We start from the raw sequence: 17,625 nt of genomic DNA on the forward strand, positions 1-17,625 counted from the left end.
TTATTCAGCTAAAAGATCTAGTGTAATATTTTATATAGTTCTATTGATAAAACTTTCTTGATTATTTTACCCCGAATTCAATGTTGCAACTAAAATTCAATATAATTCATATACGTTTTCATATATTTGAAAATATACAAGGAATTTACCACAACAAATCAGTAAAAATATATCGAAAATATATTACGAAAATATATTACGGAAATAGAATTGTTTCTCACATAAGTAGTAGTGAATAACAAAAAACATGTGTTTCTATTTTATTTAACTATTTAAGTTCATGTTTGTTATGTCAATTCTTTAGATTAAAGAGGAACCGAAAAATGTTCGCTTTTTTTTGTATTTTTTACAGATATACAGGAAACTAAATAATTCTTAAAATACGAAAGATGTAAATAATATTTATAATACGAATGTGTAAATTTTATTATCTATTATATAATGATATATATGTACTTAATATAAAAATATTGTATTGTTACGTGGCATGGTATAAAAGTATTTCTAAATGAGCGACAAGTGCAATACAATACAGTTCCTTCCATACGTCGTAGTTTGACGTATTCATGTAAATATACTGCGTGCCTTTTGTCGTGATATGCTCGCACGAATACGTTTAAAATGAAGTACGTATGAATTATACGATTAGTGAAATTGAGGTAAAATCAGAGATGGAGAGACACGAGGAAGATGATTTAGAAGATTTAAATTCCACTATTTGCACGCTTCCACCGAACGTGCAAAACGTAATCGAACAGGTTAGGATCACAGCGAAATTGTCGAACTGTTTACAGCTGTCATCTATCCTTAACAAGTAGTTGCCGTTTTCTTATCAGCTTCAATACTTTTTCATCGTTTATCAGTTCCTATATGTACTTTATCGATAAAACAATATCACATAAAAGAAAACTAAGATGTATTATAGTTAATTGAGTTTGATAACCCTTTCTCCAGATGTCAAACTTACCTTGCACGACTTCTAACACATTTGTTACGATAATTCGGTTGAAAAACTACCCACTACAGCCCATGTTACATTTTTAAGAATTTTATATAATATAGCATTTGTTTCAATCATGTTAATATGATAAAATATATTATATAGGTTAATCGAATATTCTAAATAATTGCACGATGCAATCTGTACTTCGCAATTCATTTTTTTAAACAGATGTAATGTTTAGATTTAAATGAGATATTTTATATGTATCTTTTATTGTTAGGTCTTGCCTAGTACAGATCCATTGGATCAGCCGAACTTTAATGTAGTGGACTACATAAATTCGCTTTTCCCATCGGAACAATCCCTCTCCAACATCGACGTTGTAGTGAGTAATATGGAATTAAAGATATGGACCATAGATAAAGAAATTCGGTCTGTGGTACGCGGTCAAACGAACGTAGGTCAGGATGGAAGAGCTGCGCTAGAAGATGCACAGAAAGTTATAAAACAATTATTTGTGCATACTAAAGATATAAAGGATAAAGCGGAACAGTCTGAAGAAGTAGTCAAAGAAATTACAAGAGACATTAAGCAATTAGATTTTGCTAAAAGAAATCTTACTGCTTCGATAACTGCTTTAAACCATTTGCATATGCTTGTAGAAGGTGTGGATACTTTAAGGTATTATGTCCTTAAAGTTATTTTTATTATTGAAAATAAACTTATCATAATTTATTAAATATAATTTTACTCAAATGTTTTTTGTAGGGTATTAACGCAAAAGAAACAATACGGGGAAATTATTTTGCCATTACAAGCTGTAATGGAAGTAATGCAACATTTCAATAGTTACATGGATATACCTCAAGTAAAACAGTTGTCCGACGAAGTATGCAGCACTTAAATTTTTCGATACCATAATCAATGCGCGTCGTATTTATTAAAATTTTCGTTTAAAGGTGCGCCAGGTGCATGTTGAATTGGCCCAACAAATTACCGCGGATTTTAAACAAGCATTCTCTGGTCAGAATCCTAAATACTTTAATCAACTAACAGAAGGCTGTTTAGTATTATCTGTATTAGATCCCAAAGTCAAGTATGTATATTTATTATGTTAAGTAGTGGTGGATTCTATCCTTAATTTTAAAGCACTTAAATAGTACCAAGGTGATCGTAACAAACTCGTCTTTTTCACAAGGAAAGATCTGCTCACCTGGTTTGTAGGTATTCAATTGCAGGAGTATGCACATTTATTCGATGAAAATCAAGATTTCGCATGGTTAGATAAAATAGATCGACGTTATGCATGGATAAAAAAACATTTGGTCGACTTCGAGCCGAAATTCGGAACGATCTTCCCGCAAGATTGGGAGATTTCGGAACGAATTGCCGTACAATTTTGTCACGTTACACGGGAAGACTTAACTAAATTAATGCATAAACGACGTTCTGAAATAGATGTAAAATTATTGCTTTACGCGATTCAAAGAACGAGTAATTTCGAATCGTTATTAGCGAAAAGGTTCAGCGGTGTTACTTTAGACAATACTGAAACGGTAAATAAAAAGATCACGGTCACTGTAGACACTACAGATAAAGTTCCGGGCAACCCATTTGAAGAAAATGAACAGGTACCATGTTTGAACGTGTACAAATACAAATCACTCTTGCAAGGAACGTATTAAAACGTTCTTCTGCTTATTAGGTACAAATTGAGAAACCAAAACCATCGCCATTTTCAAATCTCATAGGGAGATGTTTCGAGCCGTATCTAAACATCTACATAGAAAGTTTAGATCGCAATTTGGCAGACTTGATGGACAAATTTGTATCAGATTCTAAAACACAACCACCCGGTGCTAAAGATTTCGATGGGATAGAAGGTCCCAGTAGTGTTTTATCTTCGTGCGCAGATTTGTTTGTATTTTATAAAAAGTGCATGTTGCAGTGCACGCAACTTAGCACTGGCTCGATTATGTTAAATCTAGCTGAAACGTTCCAAAAGTACCTACGAGAATACGCTTTTAAGATACTGCAAAATAATTTACCGAAGTAAGTAAAATACGTATTCGATGTTTGAAACTATTTTGTGATCTTCAATAATGTAAAATCTATTATAGAATTGGGGGCAGTGCTGGAATTGCCACAAGTATGAGCAGTATAACGCGTGATTTTCGAGATCTCTCAACTTCCGGTTTCATACAAAACTTTCAAAGTTTTTTGAAAGAAGGCGAAAGCACTAGATTTAGCAAAGAAGAACAATCACGCATATGCTGGTAAAGGTTTGCTCCTTGGCCTTATTTTTGTTAGCATAATATTTAAGAAGAAATAAATTATACGAATATGCGTTTCAGCATATTGACAACGGCTGAATATTGCTTGGAAACGACTCAGCAATTGGAAGAAAAACTTCGAGAAAAGACGGACAAATGTTATGCTGAAAAAATCAATTTGTCCCAAGAACAAGATATTTTTCACAAGTACGTACCTATTTTGTATTTTTCTCTTTTGGGTAGTCCGAAATATGAGTTCGAGTAAAATAGGAATTCTATCTGCTTCATGACCGTTCGATACGAAATATATCGAATATATCGAACTCCACACGAACTCGCTAATTCCTTGATCCGCAAACACCTACCAACCAGGAAATATCGTCAACTTTTAAACGTTAATTTCGATGCAACAACATTTATTTATTTATGAAAACTGAATTCATTCTCTTTCAGCGTTATATCGAATTGTATTCAACTGCTTGTACAAGATCTGGAGTCAGCGTGTGAATCTGCATTGACTGCAATGACGAAAGTATGACTATTTACTTTTATTGAAATATGACGTAATTATAATTATTTATACCAACACATGAATAATTATTTAGGTTCAGTGGAGTGCCATAGAGGTTGTTGGCGACCAAAGTAATTACGTTAACACTATCGTGGCACATTTACGACAAACAATACCTACTATCAGAGATAGATTGTCCTCGTGCCGGAAGTACTTTACTCAACTTTGCGTCAAGTTCGCGAGGTAACAAAATATTTATTTAACATGTTATTAAAGTATACTAATTCGAGAATCGTTTGCAGCTCTTTTATAGTAAAATTAGTACAACAATTGTACAAGTGCAAACCTTTGAATACCGTGGGCGCTGAACAATTATTGTTAGATGTACACATGTTAAAAACTGCTCTCTTAGATCTTCCATTGACAGGCTATCAAGTTCAAAGAAAAGCTCCAGCAACATACACTAAGGTAATTACTTTTTACTATCTATCTAACGATGTGTTATATTACAATTTTTATCATAAATAGGTAGTAGTTAAGGGCATGGCGAGTGCTGAAATGATTCTTAAAATTGTAATGTCACCCATTGAATCTCCAAAAGATTTTGTAGTGCAATGTAGAATGCGTTTACCGGATCTACAAGCACCAGAATTTCAAAAAATTTTAGACATGAAGGTAACATTAATTGGTTTTCATGAGAATTTGAAATTTTCATTAGATTATTAACGTTGCAAATTTCTAGGGTTTGAAAAAAACAGAACAAGTTTTACTTCTAGAACAATTCAAGCAACCTGAAAATATAGATGTTTTGCATGACACTAGGAGTCATATCATTCAAGATAGTCCAGAACACGAAGCTGGACGAATAAGAAGACTAGAAAAATTAATAAAAAAAAGAATATGAACATATTTCATAGTAAAACTTGCATTGTATTGTACATACTCGATTGAAATATATCTATATAAAATGTGAGCATTGGAATGATATACATCCGTATACAGCAATGCTTGGATATCTGTAGTTAGAAAAACATGGTTAATCTTCAGTTCCTGGAAAAGCACAGCGAATGAAAGATAAATAATAATACAAGGTGCTTCGTCTTTGCATTAGGTACTATTGATATAACTCGGATCGGGTTACACTGGTACGGTGACTCGCAGTTATCCAAGCATTGCTATAAATTTACTTTATCTCGACATAGATAAAATCTTTATATATTTGTCATTCATATTGAATTATATGTATAAACAAAGGATGTGTATCATTTAAAACACAGAATGTTCGATTTTTATACTTTATTGTTGTACATTGTAAACAATACCCGATGAACAGGACGATCTTAACCCTGTTTTTGTGCAAGTTCCTTCGCCTTTGCTTTCTCCAACTTAGCTATCCTGGCAGCAGATTTGCTGCCCAAGAGACCACCACCCCAATGACGCCGGATTTCGTCGTATCTATCATTGAAATTCGTCTTGATAGCTTCGACAATTTTCGCGAAGTTGGCTCTATCACCAGAATCCACCTAACACAAAAGTAAAATGTTATAGAAAAAAAAACTAGAATTTGTTGAAAACACAGGTATCGGTAACAATATATCAGTTATATAGTTTATTATATCATAAATATCGTCAAGGGATTGGCTCTATTTAAACTCATCATATTAATAATTTTCAATTACGAAATATGAATAAACGAAAAATAATTTTAATTCAATAAAAAAATATTCATTTTTACCTGAGTCACAGCCACTGCAGTACAAGTTTTGCGCCTAACGAGACGTCCTAAACGTGCTTTACCTTTTATGATACAATAAGGTACACCCATTTTACGGCAAAGAGCTGGCAGGAAAAGAACTATCTGTAAATACAAATACAGTAATAAGATAATTGTAATGGAATAGTAAATTACCATCATAAAATTATTGTATACATATGAAACTCAGAATACTAATTATGTTTTTTTCATGAACATTGATTGTATTAATCAAGTTCTCAAGTGAAGAAATTCAACCATCATTGTTGTAATTAAATTAAATATTATGATTTAGTATTTAAAAAGAAATTTCCAAATACCTCTATTGGATCCACATCGTGTGCGATCACTACAAGTTGAGCTTTTTTCTGCTCAACGAGCGTAGTTACTGTACTTGTTCCACTATGTACCATATTAGGTTTTTTGGTTGGTGTTGTGTCTTCCTTCTTTGCAACTTTCTGTTCAGCTCTAGCTTTCAGTCTCATTTTCTTTACTGCAGCCGACTCAGGTCTATATTTCTCCATCATTTTGAATAACTGTGTTGCTGAAATAAGATAAACGAATCTTTGAATATATAGGCTAAACTCTTACGATACTTTTAATTTAAATTAAATATTTATGCAAGGAATATACCTGTTTGTTTGTCCAATGTTTGAGTGAATTGATTGATCGGCGGTGGTACTTTCAATCTCTTTTGCAGCACAGCCCTTTGCCGCTGAATGCGAATATATTTGGGCCATTTCACAAAGCGACTAAGATCACGAGCAGGTTGGATATCCTGTCCTAAACATCAAATTCTTTTATCAACACGGCATATAAATACCATATAACTTAATTGTTGTTTTGAGTATGTTCATTTACCAATTCCGAAATTACGGGTGCGCTTTTCAAATAAAGGATTAGTTTGTTTTTTTGGTTCAATCTTCTTTACTGCCAGTGGTGCAGCTGCCACCTTCTTCCCTACCTTCTTCTTCGGCTATATTTTTATAAGAATGTATTCATTAATATAATTATTTAATAAGTAAACATTAAGGTACGTTTACTACTTTTGTGTGTAATCATACGCTTCGTAAACATTGTGGTTAATTATATTAAAAGAAATGTTGCCTCAATAAATATGAAATATTTACATTCTTATATTAAACAAAAATAACTTAATTTACAGTAACACATAAATATGGTGAATGGACAAATACGCCACGTGAGGAAAATATATTTATAATATTTCAATGCGTCCAAAACATGCCAAATTTGAACCATTACAAATCATAGTAATAACACGTCACTTTCGGAAATATTACTTTTATTCGGCAATTTGGTAAGTTTACCTTCTTTTGGACCATTGTTACAATTGTGAATGTAACGGATTCTTTATATCAAAACAGATATAAAAGTGCTGTACTTCGCTTACACGACGCGAAGTACGGCCGCCGAAAACGAAAAGGACAATTCGACAAGCAGCGCCTCCACAGCCAACAGCGCCCCTTGACAAATACCATTTTAATGTAATTGTTTCTAGAGAGGAAACCCAGTATGTAATTTTTCTTTTCAGAGTCATCTATCGGAATTCCCTGTAATAATGACTTCAAAAAGTTATGTAGGTCCGAAGATAAATTGTATTATTTCGTAATTCTAGTATTTGATTATTTTCATTTCATTTTTACAGGTGTGAAAAATCCTCACATTACATAGATTTAGATATATTTTTAATTACATATGTATAATGTAACTGTAAAGTAATCGAAATAATTTTGGTTGCAGAAACAGAATATATATGCCTTTAAATATGTTATTAATACAAACTAAATACTATTTACTTACATTTTATCTTATAATAGATGACAGATTAAAAATAATTTAAAGTACATTCCTCTGATTAATATCGAAACGATATGTTTTTCCTGCAAGAGACGGTTTATTCGTTTGAAAAGCGTTCTGAATTTTTTAAAGGCGCATGCGCAGACGGAATACTGATTGGAATGTGGCAACAGTAGGGGCCGCGCGTGCGACTTACGCGCCTCCAGTTTAGACTATTTCGTGATGAGAGACGCTTAGCATCCGAGCTGCGTCAGTGTTCGTAACGTGTCGACGATTCGTCTGCGTTACGTTCCTGTCATGAACGTTACTGCTGTCTGCTATTCTAAAAACTTTCATTCATAGTGTGGTTGTGACGGTACGTGATCTGGGTGGGTGGTTAGTGATCGCTGACTTATCGTGACATTTCCTTCCGTCCACTCGTCGATGCCGTGAAGCCTCGTATTTTTTAACACAGCGTACTTTTAGAAGCATTAGCTACAGGTAATAACATGAGGTCAAGGGTGCTTTTATTACTTTACTTTGATCCTTTGTGTTTAACAAAGCACCGTACCGGGGACACAAAGAATGTTTTCCGTAAACCGGCGGCTATTTTACGGAAACTAAGCTCTAATACCATTGCTTGTATTAAGCAGAGACATCAAATATTTTGTCTACGGGTATTGTAACTTACATTTATCGAGTTTGAAAATTCTATATTCGAATTCTTTATATATTCATTCTTATGCCTTCGTGTAATCTTCATCGATCGTCAAAGGGGTAAATGTTCATGGTACAAAAAATTCGTTTATTCCGATTCTTTAAATGTATCGATAGTTTCGTAGAATAACTGCTGTTTGTGACGTTCGCTATATTCGTCGTCTGTCGTTCCGTTAACGGTTATTGACAAAAACGTTAAAAAAGAACGTTTGCGATTAAAATAAATGAATAGTAAACTATTAATTGGAGTAATATACGTAATCTTAAACTATTGTTTGAGGTATGACTCAATTCTGTACTAATAATATAAATTAGGTACTTGAGATAATTTCAGATAGTGCACGTGAAAAAGTAGATTCTTATCTTATTTCAATGACAACTAAATTCAAACCTTAAGTAAGCATTGTAACTTTACAATTAAAACAACACGAAAGTTAAAATAGACTTGTTTGGTCGATTCGGATTATTTGTACAATGATTAATGGGCTCATGTATATGTGTCTTAATTTGCTTTTCACAATACAGTAAATATTATTGAAACCGTTAACTGCATTAAATTTTCCGTGTGGCTTGTTATGATCGCGATTTTTCATGCAAGATAATGGTAGTGTTGTTTCGAATTTTACAACGGTACAAGCTACCTTGTTTTTTCCGAATTTCTCTGCAAACCTAACTTCGTATCGCGTTTATAAAATATTAATTTTCAAACTTTACAGTACAGAATTTATATTATGCACTATACACTATAAAGACGATAAAATTTGTACATAATTATATAGGATGTTCGGCCACTCTTGGGAAAAATTTTAATGAGAGATTCTAGAGGGCAAAATGAGACGAAAATCAAGAATAGCAATTTGTTGATTGGGGCTTCGTTACAAAGTTATTAACGTTTAAAGTTCCGTATCGACAGCCTCACAGTTTTGTGAATGAGAACCACTATCACGCGCAGATGTTCTGCAGGCGGAACTCTAAACGTTAATAACTTTTCAACGAAGCCTCGATCAACAAATTGGTATTCTTGATATTCGTCTTATTTTGCTCTCTAGAATCTCTCATTAAAATTTTTCCCAGGGTTGGTCGAACATCCTGTATACGAAAGGTGTAAATACTGCTCAGTAACGAATAATAATGTTAATCGATAGGTAGAGTTTCGTTATTTCGAAATGACGATCAGGAAAATTTGCTGCATCGGTGCTGGATACGTGGGCGGTCCTACCTGCAGCGTTATAGCTTTGAAGTGTCCCGAGGTGCAGGTGACCGTCGTCGATAAGAGCAAAGAGAGGATCGCTCAATGGAATTCCGAGAAATTGCCTATTTATGAGCCCGGTCTGGACGAAGTGGTGCGGAAGTGTCGCGGGAAGAATTTATTTTTCTCCACCGATATGGAGACCGCGATCAAAGAGGCGGATCTGATATTCATATCCGTGAACACGCCGACGAAAACGTTCGGCAACGGTAAAGGAAGAGCGGCGGATTTGAAATACGTCGAGAGCGCTGCCAGAATGATCGCAGAAATTGCGATCGGGGACAAAATCGTTGTCGAGAAGAGCACTGTGCCAGTTAGAGCGGCCGAGAGTATTATGAACATTTTGCGTGCCAATCACAAACCGGGCGTTTCCTATCAGGTAATGTTATTAACTAACAAAGGAACATTTTGATTATTTATTTTAAAAGGAAAATTATTTTTATCATTTACTTGATACGTCGAATAATAGGTAGATAATTTTTAGGTATGGAAAACTGGTATGGCGGTCAATATAATATTAATTTAAAACGATACATAGGTATTCAAAGGTTCATTTAGTATCGTATCTTTTACCAACTTCATAAGGTTGAATAAGTATACAGGGTTCTAGAGGCCAAAATAAGACGAAAATCAAGAATAACAATTTGTTGATAGAGGCTTCGTTAAAATGTTATTAACATTTAAAGTTCCGCCCGTATTGAATTTTTTTCCCGAAAATGCGTAGGATTTCGAGGGTATGTATATTCACCAAAAATGATTGTAATTGACCCCCGCAATCGAAAATAATTTTTCCAAAATGATTTGAAATACTTTTTTTCCGTCGAAAAATTTCACACATTCTCGAATTTTTTTCTCGAAAATGAATAGGATTTCGGGGGTATGTCTATTAACCAAAAATGATTGTAATTGACCCCCGCAACCGAAAATAATTTTTCCAAAACGATTTGAAATTTTTTTTTTCGGTCGAAAAATTTTAACCTTCTCGAATTTTTTTCTCGAAAACGGATAGGATTTCGGAGGTATGTCTATTAACAAAAAATGATTGTAATTGACCCCCGCAACCGAAAATAATTTTTCCAGAACAATTTGAAATTGTTGAATTTAATTGTTAATAACTTTTTAACGAATCCTCCATCAACAAATTGGTATTCTTGATTCTGATATTGAATCTTAAATAGAATCTCTATCATTCAGTTTTAATAAAATTTTAGCAAGTTATGTTACTTCGTATTAAGTAATGTATATTTCGTTGCTAAATATTTAAATATTCAAATTTTCTATTAAAATAATTTTTTAATAGAAGGTAGATGATATAAATGAATTATAGTACAGCGGTATGTTTTATTTAAATTCTGTTTTTACGGAGCTATCAAGGATAGTATCTGTGTATGGAATTATGCGATTCTTTAACGCAAGCGGAAAGAACGTAATGAAATTATAGCCGGAACAAAGGGAATTGACCACTCAAGGTCACTTCCGGGAATGTAATTTATACCAAACACGACTTCCACTTATCGTTGTGCTTGGCTTACTTGATGCGAGTACAGGAAAGTATGTGTTTGTGCATTCGCGGAAAGTGATAAGAGATAAGAGAGTGACGGAGTAGCCAAACAACACATAGGGGTACGGAGGGAACCGTCTGGATAGTTATTTGTACATATTTCGAATACAAACAGGCACGAGGCCTTTAAATTCACAATTTTAAACACGTTTTATTTCATTAGAGAACGTATTCCGAATAAAACAAATATTATCATAATTTATATTCTCAGTCATCTTTACTCCACAATAACCAGTTTGGAAGCGAAATTAAAAGATTGAAGTTTGCACTGTACACATTTCATATTAATGCAACGTTGATTTTTTCTATTATTCCCTGTCTCATATCGACCTTCGTGCTGTATTTATTTTTTTATTAGCATTGGAGAAAAGTAACACTGAAACAACATCTAAAGGATTTAGCAAAGTCGTTATTTTTCTGTAATTTATCTGTTTTGGCGGTTTTAACAGATACCTTTAATTTCATTCACTCTAAATTATATTAATATTTTACAAGTTTTTCTTTTCTATATTATATATTTTGTAAAACAATTAGGGATACCGTTTTTGTAGAAACTAATAAATACTATTATACTTATATATTCAGTAAATGTATACGCTGAATATGATTCATTTTCACTTTGCATTTAACTTAATTATTTTCAACGAGATACCGTGCATTTAATACAATTCGTTTTATCGCAGCGCGGTTAATTGATCATTTCTATAGACGTTTAAATACTTAATTGTACGGTTTATGAAAAGTTCTCAGAATATTTCAAGGCGCTTGCCCAATAACTGAAAGTAATTTTCATTCATGCCCCCTTTCTTGTATCCGTCGTTAACCGATGTCCGAGGCACGGCCAGCAATTACCTGATTTAATACCTGTTGAGTTTATGCCGGTCGTTCGAGGCGTTCCTTCTCTCCGTTCGCCACGGTCGTTCGTGACCTTTTTCCTTCGGCGATTAGCTGGCCTTTTTATATTTGTCGCGCGTCGTTCGCGATCATCGACAGGCGGGATTCGCGACGTAATAACAACGCTATCGTTTCAGATCTTATCGAACCCGGAATTTTTAGCGGAGGGAACCGCCATCGATGACCTGGTGCACGCGGACCGCGTCTTAATCGGGGGCGAGGACTCTCCCGAAGGACACGCCGCCATCGAGGAATTATGCAAGGTGTACGAGCACTGGATACCGAGAAAAAATATTTTAACGACCAATACATGGAGCTCCGAGCTGTCGAAGCTAGTAAGTAAAATGTTCACCAGCTGCAACGAACGAGAAAGAAACACATTGTTAGCGAACTCCTAATGAGGCAATCTAATTAACCTTTATTCGATGCATCTGCAGTGTATGTTCGCGTATTTTGTTTAGCATTAAAAAAGAAATGAACGCGTTTGACAAATACAGTGACTGTTACTTACAATCGTACACATAGCGGTTCATATTTTTTTAAATAAAACATGAAAATTGTACTAAATTATCGAAAATCGTACAGAGGAAATAAGATACAGTTTTAGAATAATATACACTCGGGCTACTCCTGGGAAAAATTTTAATGGGAGATTCTAGGGGCCAAAATAAGACGAAAATCAAGAATACCAATTTGTTGATGGAGGCTTCGTTAAAAAGTTATTAACAATTAAATTCAAAAATTTCAAATCATTCTGAAAAAATTATTTTTAGCTGCGGGAGTCAATTACAATCATTTTTGGTGAATAGACGTACCCCCGAATTCCTACCCACTTTCGAGAAAAAAATTCGAGAAGGTGTGAAATTTTTCGACGGAAAAAAAAAATTTCAAATCGTTCTAAAAAAATTATCTTCGGATGCGGAGGTATATTACAATCATTTTTGGTCATTACACATACCCCCGAAATCCTACGCACTTTCGAGAAAAAAATTCAGTAGTTGGACGAATTTTTCGGCGAAAAAAAAATTTTTTCAAACCGTTTTAAAAAAATTATTTTTAGGTAGAGAGGTCAATTACAATCATTTTTTATGAATACACATACCCCCGAATTCCTACCCACTTTCGAGAAAAAAATTCGAGAAGGTGTGAAATTTTTCGGCGGAAAAAAAAATTTCAAATCGTTTTGGAAAAATTATTTTCGGTTTCAAGAGTCGATTACAATAATTTTTGGTCATTACACATACCCCCGAAATCCTGCGCATTTTCGAGAAAAAAATTGAGTACATTTGGAACTTTAAACGTTAATTACTTCTTAACGAAGCCTCCATCAACAAATTGGTATTCTTGATTTTCGTCTTGTTTTGGCCCCGAGAATCACCCATTAAAATTTTTCCCAAGGGTGGTCGAACACTCCTGTATAGGCGTGTAACTCGTGCTGATTTTTAACGTGGCAAAATAAACTGTTGCTCAAGCGACTTTGAATTGAATTGCGATTTCAGGCCGCCAATGCCTTTTTGGCACAACGCATATCAAGCATAAATTCACTGTCGGCGGTGTGCGAAGCCACTGGTGCCGATGTGTCCGAGGTAGCTCGGGCGGTTGGCCTTGACTCTCGAATAGGATCGAAGTTCCTTCACGCATCGGTTGGCTTCGGTGGCTCTTGCTTCCAGAAGGACATTCTCAACTTGGTGTATATATGCGAATGCTTGAATCTACCTGAGGTGGCAGCCTATTGGCAACAGGTTATAAACATGAACGAGTATCAAAAATCAAGGTTCTCGGCCAAAGTAATAGAGTCGCTGTTCAATACCGTTACGGACAAAAGGATTTCTATGCTGGGCTTCGCCTTCAAGAAAAACACCGGCGACACGCGTGAGTCACCGGCCATTCGCGTTGCTAAGACTCTGCTGGACGAGGGTGCTATGCTTCACGTGTACGATCCCAAGGTGATCTTTTTCAACGAGAGTATATCGACCGATACGATTGCGTTTGAAGAATTATGCCACGTAGTTGGCGCGATTATTTTTAAATGGAATTGTTAAAAAAACTTCGAGGTCAACTTCGTCTCTTTAAATGGAATCTGTGTGTGTTTTTATTTAATTGATGCTATTGTTAAAATATTTCGAAACAAAACGTGTTTGAATTTTGGCAGTTTTTCTTGTTACAGCATCCGGCCAACTTATCGTCCAGTTTGATCGATAGAGAACATCTGGCCCGAAGATTTACTCTTCTGTCTTGCAAACCTAATAATAATCGTGTATATTTCGTTAAAAAAAGTGATCTTGTGAATATTTTTGACATCTCTGTTTAAAAAATAATCTTACAACCTCAAACTCTAAAAATGATTGCTTGCGAAGATGAAGGCTTCCTTGTTACTTGATACTCTTTCGTGCAGGTCGAAGAAAATCAAATTTTGGAAGATTTAACTCATCCGAGCGTAACGAACAATCCCGAGCATGTAAAAAGTAGGATTAATATTTACAAGGACGCTTACAGCGCTACAAAAGACACGCATGCCATTGTCGTGTGTACGGAATGGGATGAATTTGTAGTGAGAAACAATTGTACTATATAAATATTTGAAATATAATTCTATAACTAATTATCATTTTTTCTAATTTTATAGGAATTGGATTACAAGCAAATCTACTTGAATATGATGAAACCGGCATACATTTTCGATGGACGGAAAATCTTGGACCACGATAGGTTAGAAAAGATCGGTTTTATTGTTCAAACTATTGGAAAGAAGATTACGAGGACTGCTACTTCGAGAGCATGGGGAAGCCAAACGCAAATATAAATGAAATGGAAGATTTCGATGAACTCGCATCTTCTAATTTGAAAAATTATTTTAACTATCTTTGCTTCTAATTTTATTAGGTTTTATATCCCTGTTCATCATATTTCTTATTTCTTAAATTTCGGTGAATTAATTCCTAATAATTTCAGTGATGTATCATTACAAAAGTATTCAGAATAATGGAGAGGACGTTAACTACTAGTATAAATATTCAAAGGTAAATACGTCTTTTTGAGGACGCGTGTGTATACTAAATGCAGCAATTATCACTTTCAGTAACGAATACGACATCAGTTGTATCAAATACTCGTATAAATTTTTCTTAGGAATATTTACAATTATTTGAATTATATTCATATGTAATTATGAACTGCAATATCTCTTATTTTTTTATTGAAATAAGTTGCAAGTTCTATTGCAAATCTATCAATCGCGGGCACTTATGCAATCCGATAAATGGTATTTTATCAAAAGGGAGCAGAATTTGTAACATTTTTTTGTATGTAATACTGTGTGTATGACAAATAATTTTCGAGTATAAGGTTTGAGATGTAGTACATTCCTACAAAAATGTACTTGCATACAAGTATTCGCATTTTATTGAAGAAGTAGGTTGATAACTATTTGTATTTAACATCCGTTATTATTATAATTATGTTCTCTATATTGATTATTTTCTTTTGCATTTTCTAAGGAATATTTCTGTCGATTTAGGACCTTATTATAAATTGTGTCCTCATAGATAATATTTTTACATATTTGAATAATTTTCTTTTAATGGTTGTACCATTTTCAAAAGGTGACGAAATCTTTACTAAAGTGATTTCTCATTTTATGGTGGGAGATGCATTAGGTTTTAAAAGTATTATTGATATTTTTTTTCATAGTGATAACGTTAAGAATGTATGAAAGGAAGTGCAGGAATAATGTTAACGTTACATTTCGTGTATGCATACAAAATATAACATTCGTGAAAACAGTTTAAGAAATTTAGTAAACAGCCATATTTTTCATAATAGTCTTACAAAAATTATTTTTATTCTCTTTGATTACATGAAATTATTATAAATTATGTTTAAACATACTCTTGTTTTGCATTTCTGGTTATACATATACACGCAGAATTTATAAATAAACGTTGATAGAAAATCTTTTGAAAAAAAAAAAAAATTTTTATTTCCATGCCATTTTCCGTCATTTTATGTTCTTCTGTATGTATTTCTTTCGCATTCCCTAGACGAAATGTTTCGCTATTTTTAGATAAGCATTTCGGCGCTCCATTCCTTCGAACGAACGCGAGTCGAGTGAAAAAAACTTGATCTTTTTCTTGTTAAGTTCGATGTATAGTTAGATGTACTTTACTATTTCATAACCTTATCATAAAATATGAAATTTGCAATACGATGTATATACGTATAAAGTTTCGAAACGCAAATAAAACAATATCCGAATGAGAACGTTTCGATATTATTCGTTAAATATTTTAGTTGTTTATTCGTTAGATTTGGACGGTGATAAATATTCAAAAATTCAAATATTAAGCGATTGATAGAAACTTCGCGATTCGTCGAGGTGTCGCCGCTGTCGTTACGGCCCTGCTATGGAAGAGCGATGGCGCCGTTGAAGGAACTACTGGCTGCAGAAGCAGAGGCAGCAGCAGCGGCAGTGACGGCAGTAGCGACAGCAGTAGCAACAGTATAAGATCGCTCGCTCCGCGTTCGCCGTGAAAATTCGCGAGTGTCTCGCGTGACAGCGGCGTTCCCGAGGTTACATTAACGAACGGTGGCCGATGATGTCGAAGTGTCGTCGCCGCGTGATTCGCGCGAGATCGAACCATTCATCTAGGTGCCAGTGAATCGTTCCGTGCGTTGTTATTTTTTTCCTTGTCGCGCGCGCGTGTCCTCTCTTTCTGTTAGCCAAGAGGGATAATAGGCCGGGCCTATCAGCACAGTAGGAAAATGGCGGCTCGTCTTGCGCGGTGTAGACGACGAGGGGCAACGGGGCTGTTCGTGTAACAGCGACAAACCGACAAACGAAAAAAAGATAACCTCTCCTGTCCGTCGCGTTCCCTGGCAAAGTGCGCGGTGCCGATCGTTCGTTCGATCGGGAGTGTTGGCGCGACAAGAAAAAGGAAGAAAAAAAGGAAGAAAGAGACACCTCCTTGCCCGCTTATACACATCATATACACCCGCGGAGTTGCGATGACAGCGGGACGTGGAGAGCGAAGGAAAAACAACACGAGAGGCGAGTAACGAAGAACCACTGTGCGTTCCGTTCGTGCACGCGTGTGTGCGCTCGCATGAGAGCGAGTACCGATCAACGGTGACAAGTGTTCCGTCGACGGGGAACTGTAGGCCTTATCCCCGCGTCGACAAGAAGATGATATTACGGGCACCGTGGTACCGCCGTGCGTACGTCGATCGCGATCCTCGTGCTGCTGTTTACTGTCGTCGCCATTGAGCCTACGGCCGCTTTCGCGAAAATCAGTTTTTTCGCGAGAGAAGAGGACGGGGCCGTGGACGGGACGACGACGACACGCGACAACGACGAAAAGCTTGGGGGAAGATGAGAGGCGCGTGCGACGGCGGCATCGCGAGCTTTCTCGCTCTGGCGCTCCTCTGTTTATTCCACACGTTATGCCTTGTGGACGGTACGTAATGCATTTTACTACCCGTAAAACTTCTACCTATGACCCTCTGTACCTATCGTTCTCCCGTTGATCCCTGTCTTCCCATCCGTCCGCCTGTCCTGCCTGTCTGTCATTATTTCTGCCTTCTGTTCGACCCGTCGTTCCCGCTCTTTCCCTCTTTCTTTCGCTTTTCGAAGCGCGTAACGTTGCGTAAGCAACGCGGCACTGCACGCAGAAGGGCCGATTAATCTTGTTGTACGAGGTTCGTCGAGTATGCGGAAGGGTACGTTTAATCGGCGCAAACTGTACGGGTCCTCCATCTCATGGTCAATTGATATGGTTGTTTTTTTCGGCCGGCCACGTTTCTTGTCTATTATATTCTCCCGTTTCCTCGGCGATTAGCGAAACGGTTTCACCGAAGTCGTCCGCTCGATCGGGTGGCTCGCGTATATTTTTTTGCGTGCACTGTTAGCGTGTACTTATCGCTTTATGCCG

The 17,625-nt window shown here is 35.6% G+C and overlaps 4 protein-coding genes across 6 annotated transcripts in view; 3 read left to right on the forward strand and 1 right to left on the reverse strand.

Annotated features, from left to right (window-relative positions):
* The first annotated feature begins 568 nt into the window (after positions 1-568).
* On the forward strand, positions 569-4,879 carry LOC122399359 (vacuolar protein sorting-associated protein 53 homolog). The gene is made up of 13 exons (XM_043399995.1): positions 569-758; positions 1,224-1,624; positions 1,712-1,832; positions 1,903-2,039; positions 2,142-2,574; positions 2,649-2,995; positions 3,064-3,219; positions 3,298-3,423; positions 3,670-3,748; positions 3,822-3,970; positions 4,030-4,195; positions 4,256-4,402; positions 4,470-4,879. Exons 1-13 carry the CDS (start codon positions 633-635, stop codon positions 4,629-4,631), a joined length of 2,550 nt encoding a protein of 849 aa, XP_043255930.1. The 5' UTR covers positions 569-632; the 3' UTR covers positions 4,632-4,879.
* Positions 4,880-5,008: 129 nt separating this feature from the next.
* LOC122399361 (60S ribosomal protein L7a) lies at positions 5,009-6,947 on the reverse strand. 2 transcript variants are annotated; one of them, XM_043399997.1, is made up of 7 exons: positions 6,809-6,902; positions 6,611-6,613; positions 6,342-6,456; positions 6,114-6,263; positions 5,801-6,024; positions 5,463-5,585; positions 5,009-5,250 (listed from the first exon to the last, which is right to left on the reverse strand). In XM_043399997.1, the coding sequence occupies exons 1-7, from the start codon at positions 6,821-6,823 to the stop codon at positions 5,068-5,070; spliced, it is 813 nt and encodes a 270-aa protein (XP_043255932.1). In that variant the 5' UTR covers positions 6,824-6,902; the 3' UTR covers positions 5,009-5,067. The 2 variants fall into 2 exon arrangements, with proteins under 2 accessions (XP_043255932.1, XP_043255933.1); XM_043399998.1 differs by lacking the exon at positions 6,611-6,613 and having other exon boundaries at positions 6,809-6,947.
* A 577-nt stretch (positions 6,948-7,524) lies between these two features.
* Positions 7,525-15,617, forward strand: LOC122399360 (UDP-glucose 6-dehydrogenase). Its single transcript, XM_043399996.1, has 6 exons — positions 7,525-7,778; positions 9,140-9,622; positions 11,836-12,033; positions 13,198-13,644; positions 14,094-14,249; positions 14,325-15,617. The coding sequence occupies exons 2-6, from the start codon at positions 9,161-9,163 to the stop codon at positions 14,499-14,501; spliced, it is 1,440 nt and encodes a 479-aa protein (XP_043255931.1). The 5' UTR covers positions 7,525-7,778; positions 9,140-9,160; the 3' UTR covers positions 14,502-15,617.
* A 522-nt stretch (positions 15,618-16,139) lies between these two features.
* LOC122399433 (TGF-beta receptor type-1) overlaps positions 16,140-17,625 on the forward strand; it is a 50,378-nt gene continuing 48,892 nt past the window's right edge. For both annotated transcript variants that reach the window (XM_043400113.1, XM_043400111.1), the window contains exon 1: positions 16,140-17,151. In XM_043400113.1, the coding sequence (XP_043256048.1) occupies positions 17,067-17,151 (85 nt within the window). In that variant the 5' untranslated portion in view covers positions 16,140-17,066. The remainder of the gene's footprint in view (positions 17,152-17,625) is intronic.

This window comes from Colletes gigas, unplaced genomic scaffold (assembly GCF_013123115.1).
Source record: "Colletes gigas isolate AHSC1104 unplaced genomic scaffold, ASM1312311v1 Colletes_gigas_Sc00013, whole genome shotgun sequence".
Taxonomy (NCBI): Eukaryota; Metazoa; Arthropoda; class Insecta; order Hymenoptera; family Colletidae; genus Colletes; species Colletes gigas.